Source organism: Chondrus crispus, genomic scaffold (genome assembly GCF_000350225.1).
Source record: "Chondrus crispus Stackhouse genomic scaffold, scaffold_8, whole genome shotgun sequence".
Taxonomy (NCBI): domain Eukaryota; phylum Rhodophyta; class Florideophyceae; order Gigartinales; family Gigartinaceae; genus Chondrus; species Chondrus crispus.
Genome location: NW_005178810.1, coordinates 65902 through 69655, shown reverse-complemented (window position 1 = coordinate 69655; position 3754 = coordinate 65902). Strand labels below are relative to the sequence as shown.

The 3754-nt window shown below is 55.9% G+C and overlaps 1 protein-coding gene across 1 annotated transcript; it reads left to right on the top strand.

Moving 5' to 3' along the window:
• Nucleotides 1-96: 96 nt before the first annotated feature.
• CHC_T00009347001 (Endo-beta-N-acetylglucosaminidase GH85) lies at nucleotides 97-2808 on the top strand. Its single transcript, XM_005711820.1, has one exon. The coding sequence runs from the start codon at nucleotides 97-99 to the stop codon at nucleotides 2806-2808; it is 2712 nt and encodes a 903-aa protein (XP_005711877.1).
• The last annotated feature ends 946 nt before the right edge of the window (nucleotides 2809-3754 follow it).

Here is a 3754-nt window from a genome sequence, read left to right as displayed (position 1 = left end):
AGATTGTTGCTTTGTCACGACTTTAAGGACGGCTATCAGCAGTGGGAGGCCGCCGCGGAGGGCGTGTCTGGCGAGCAGTGTCCGCCCGATGCAGATATGTGGAGGTTTAACCATTGGGCTTATGTCGACATCTTTGTCTACTTTTCCCATTATTGTGTCACCATTCCGCCTGTTGGCTACATTCACGCCGCCCACAAGCATGGCGCCCTCGTCTTGGGCACCCTCATTTTTGAGTGGGAGAAGGGCGCCAAGGAACTGCAAAACATCCTGGTTAGCTTCAAGACCCGCGCGAGAGCTGCCAGTCAGTTGGCTTCAATTGCCAAATTTTATGGCTTTGATGGATGGCTCGTCAATGTCGAGGTTGAACTTCCGGGCGGATCTTCGGCCGCTTCCGATTTGGCCGCTTTTGTTGGCGATCTCACACGTGCTACCAGGAAGATTGTCGGCCTCGTCTCTGAGGTCATCTGGTATGACTCTGTCACCCGCGATGGCTCCCTCAGGTGGCAGAATGAATTGAATCAGGACAATGAACAGTTTTTCAAAGCAGCCGGCTCTATCTTCACAAACTACCATTGGGACAGAAACGCCCCTGTCCGATCCGCTGTCAAAGCCGGCACCAGACGCACCGATGTCTTCACTGGCATCGACATTCATGGCAGGAAGACGTATGGCGGCGGTGGATTCCAAGCCCACTTGGCCTTGCGCGCTATCAAGCAAGGCGGCACGTCTGCAGCGCTTTTCGCCCCGGCATGGACCGTTGAAAAGTGCCCGCCCAATGTATCCGATCCTCGCGAACTTGAAGACCGCTTCTGGACCGGCCCATCCGGTCGTTTTGGACGCGAGTCTGTCGCTCAGTACTTCAAGGAACGCCCGGTGCTTACTCAGATTCCTTTCTCTACCTCTTTTGATCCGGGATGGGGACCACGTCTTATGGAAAAGGGAGTCGTCAAGTCTCCCGACCGATATTTTAATATGGCTCAGCAGCATATCCAACCGTCTTTTATGCGCACATATGTTGCCGCCGGTGACGTTTCTGCTTCAGAGCTCTGTCTTTCTCACGAAGAAGCATTCAATGGTTCGGCTTCCATCAAGACTCGCTTTGCCTTTTCAGAGTCTCGTATGCTGTCGGGTTCCTTCGCAATTCTTCGCTTGCTTGTCGCGAACCTTACCTTCCCCACACGCCTGTCTTCAAGGATCACAAAATCTCAAGAAGGCGCAATTCGCGTATCCTACAGTTATTTGGCCAAGTCAGAAAAGGACCCAATCTCCGCAGGGGATGACTTTGGTTTGGTTTTCATGGTCTCCTCTCCACCGGGAGCTCTTCTCCTCGTTGGTGAAAACTCAAAATGGAATGACCGCAAGGGTGATGCTGCTGGTCATCGCATCGTGTCACGTATGCAGATCCTTGGCAAGTTTGTCAACTTTGAGGTCGTCGTGGCAACCTCAGATCAAGCAGCAATTGGTGCACCCCCTGCGGGAGATGGCACCACGGGGTGGAAGACGCGGTCATTCATTCTAGAGGGGTCTCTTACGTCAGGGCAAAGACTGGGAGAAGTAATGATCATCACGGGTGGCCCACCCCAGCAGCCGATATCAGTGAATCCCTCACCATTCATATCACCGTCCGTTTCCCGAGGCATCTCGAGAGTCGGTTCCCGATCAGCTTCGCGCATTGGATCCGCTGCGACATCTCGTGCAAACTCCCCACCGCGTCGCGGGTATGATCGGGAGGACAGTATGGGCTATCGCAACCGGGGTCTCGCCACGGTTGGCGACTCTGGGACGCCAGCAAGGACTGGCGATGCTGATGGAGACGATTTTGGTAGCGATTTGCTCAGCAAGTACAGGCAGTCATTTGGGCCACGGCGACCGAGTGAGTCTGGAATTTCGCGGGGGCAACGACCCGAAGCTGTGCAGTCGATTGGTGTAGGCTTTGATAGAAGGCAAATTTCGGGGGGGTGGTTACAACGAGGGCTGGATGGTGATGATGAGAGGGCTTACGACAATCAGAATCGGCTCTCATACCACCCTAGAATGCCCGAGGCCAGAGCGGATCGCGGGGATCGAGAGGTGCAGTACGCAGAGCCAAGGGCTCTTGTTGGTGGGCAGCGGGCATCGAGTTATGCGCACAACTTCCAAGTCGACGGTACAATCGACTATGGCGAGATGGAAGAGGACGACCAAGGAATGTACTCAGCGAGCACGTCGCGAGCGCTGAGTCGATTGGGTTCTAGGTTGCAGACGCCTATAGGTAGCCGGCCTCTATCTCGATTCGGGTCTCGCCTTGGTTCTTTGCATGGATCGAGATCGGGATCCATGGCGGGGTCTAGATTAGGGTCCAGAGTGGGGTCTATGGCGGGGTCAAGGACCGGATCTTTTGCAAACTCACTCGCCAATTCAAGAGCGGGATCGCGGCAGGGGTCTCGATTTGCAAGCCCTTCGATGACGCCTCACAGTGGTGGTGGCGGTGCCATGCCCCTTAGTGACAGCATGCGACGACTATCTACGCGCGGCATGATTCCAGCATCTGGGACAGAATTTGACAGGCAAGAATTTGACAGGCAAGGAGAAGCCGCGAGCGGGATGGCGACGCCGTCGCGCTCGAACGCGGCTTTGAGCGATTTGAAATCAGCGCTGATGCAGGCGGCAGGATCCATGGCAGGGGAGGCTGCCGAGGGCAGACCAAAAGTGGTTGGAAGTGTGTCGACGAAGAGCTGCATTGTGTACCTGGGGGAGCTGTCCATCGAGGTGATCACGGACACTGACAAATCAATGCCAGCGTTATTTGACGGCTCAACGTGTAGATAGACTGTTTGATAGTGCGTGTGTACATATTTGTTGACGAGGATTGCAAGCTGGTGAAGAGGGATAAAACGTTTCAGTCTAGTGTGAAGATGCCTGCAGACATTCGGACTAGTGGGGCGTCCTTTTGAGCGAGCGAGGGAGCCTGGTTTCGCCGCACTTGCATACCACTGTCGGCAAAGTGGGCGGAGGCAAGTACGTAGACTTGTTTTCCTGCAGTGAAGCCGTAGGTTTTCCCAGCCCATGCTTTAGGCGGCCTCATGTCGCGTTCCACTTCTTCCCCCTAGGGAAGAGGGAAGGCTGTCTTTTTCTTTTTCGTAAAAGACAGGCCGAAGAAATGGGGCTGCCCTCTGTTGTGTTTTGCGTGCCAAGAAGAGTAGTTCAGTCAAGAGAGAGACTTTTTAACACAAATGCATTTTCCATTTTGCATCGCTGCGAGTGATACTCGTGATACTCCAAGGCCCCTCCACCCAATCATCACCTCCCACGCGTCCCCTCCCAGATTTTCCCCTGCGCCAACCAAATTGCAGAGTCCAAACAGAACAAGATTTTTTCCCAACAGCGCTATGATACGTCACGCAACATCCAACCCCCCCAGCTCGTATACGAAGTCCTCATTCCCACCGCTCCCCTCTCTCCCCTACAGCAGGCAAGTTTCCCTCCACCCCCGTACCCCGAACAAGAACAACAACTAAAGCATGGCCTTCGTCCCCGCCCTCCCGCTCGCGTTCCGCGCAACCACCTCGCACGCCCACCGCCACCCGCTCCACCCCTCCCCGCTTCCCCACTATGGCGCTCCCCCCACCCGCCGCGCCCGTCCGGCCATGTCCGCGTCCGACAGCGCGGCCACTTCTCCCACGGTGTCGCGCATCCGCCACGACGGCGACCTGGAGGCCGCGTACCGAGTATGGGCCGCGGACGCGGCGCCCGATGCACGGACGGGCCACGTGCG

Coding starts and splice junctions, on each gene's coding strand:
- CHC_T00009347001 (XM_005711820.1), top strand. CDS start 97: ATGTGGAGGTTTAACCATTGGGCTTATGTCGACATCTTTGTCTACTTT.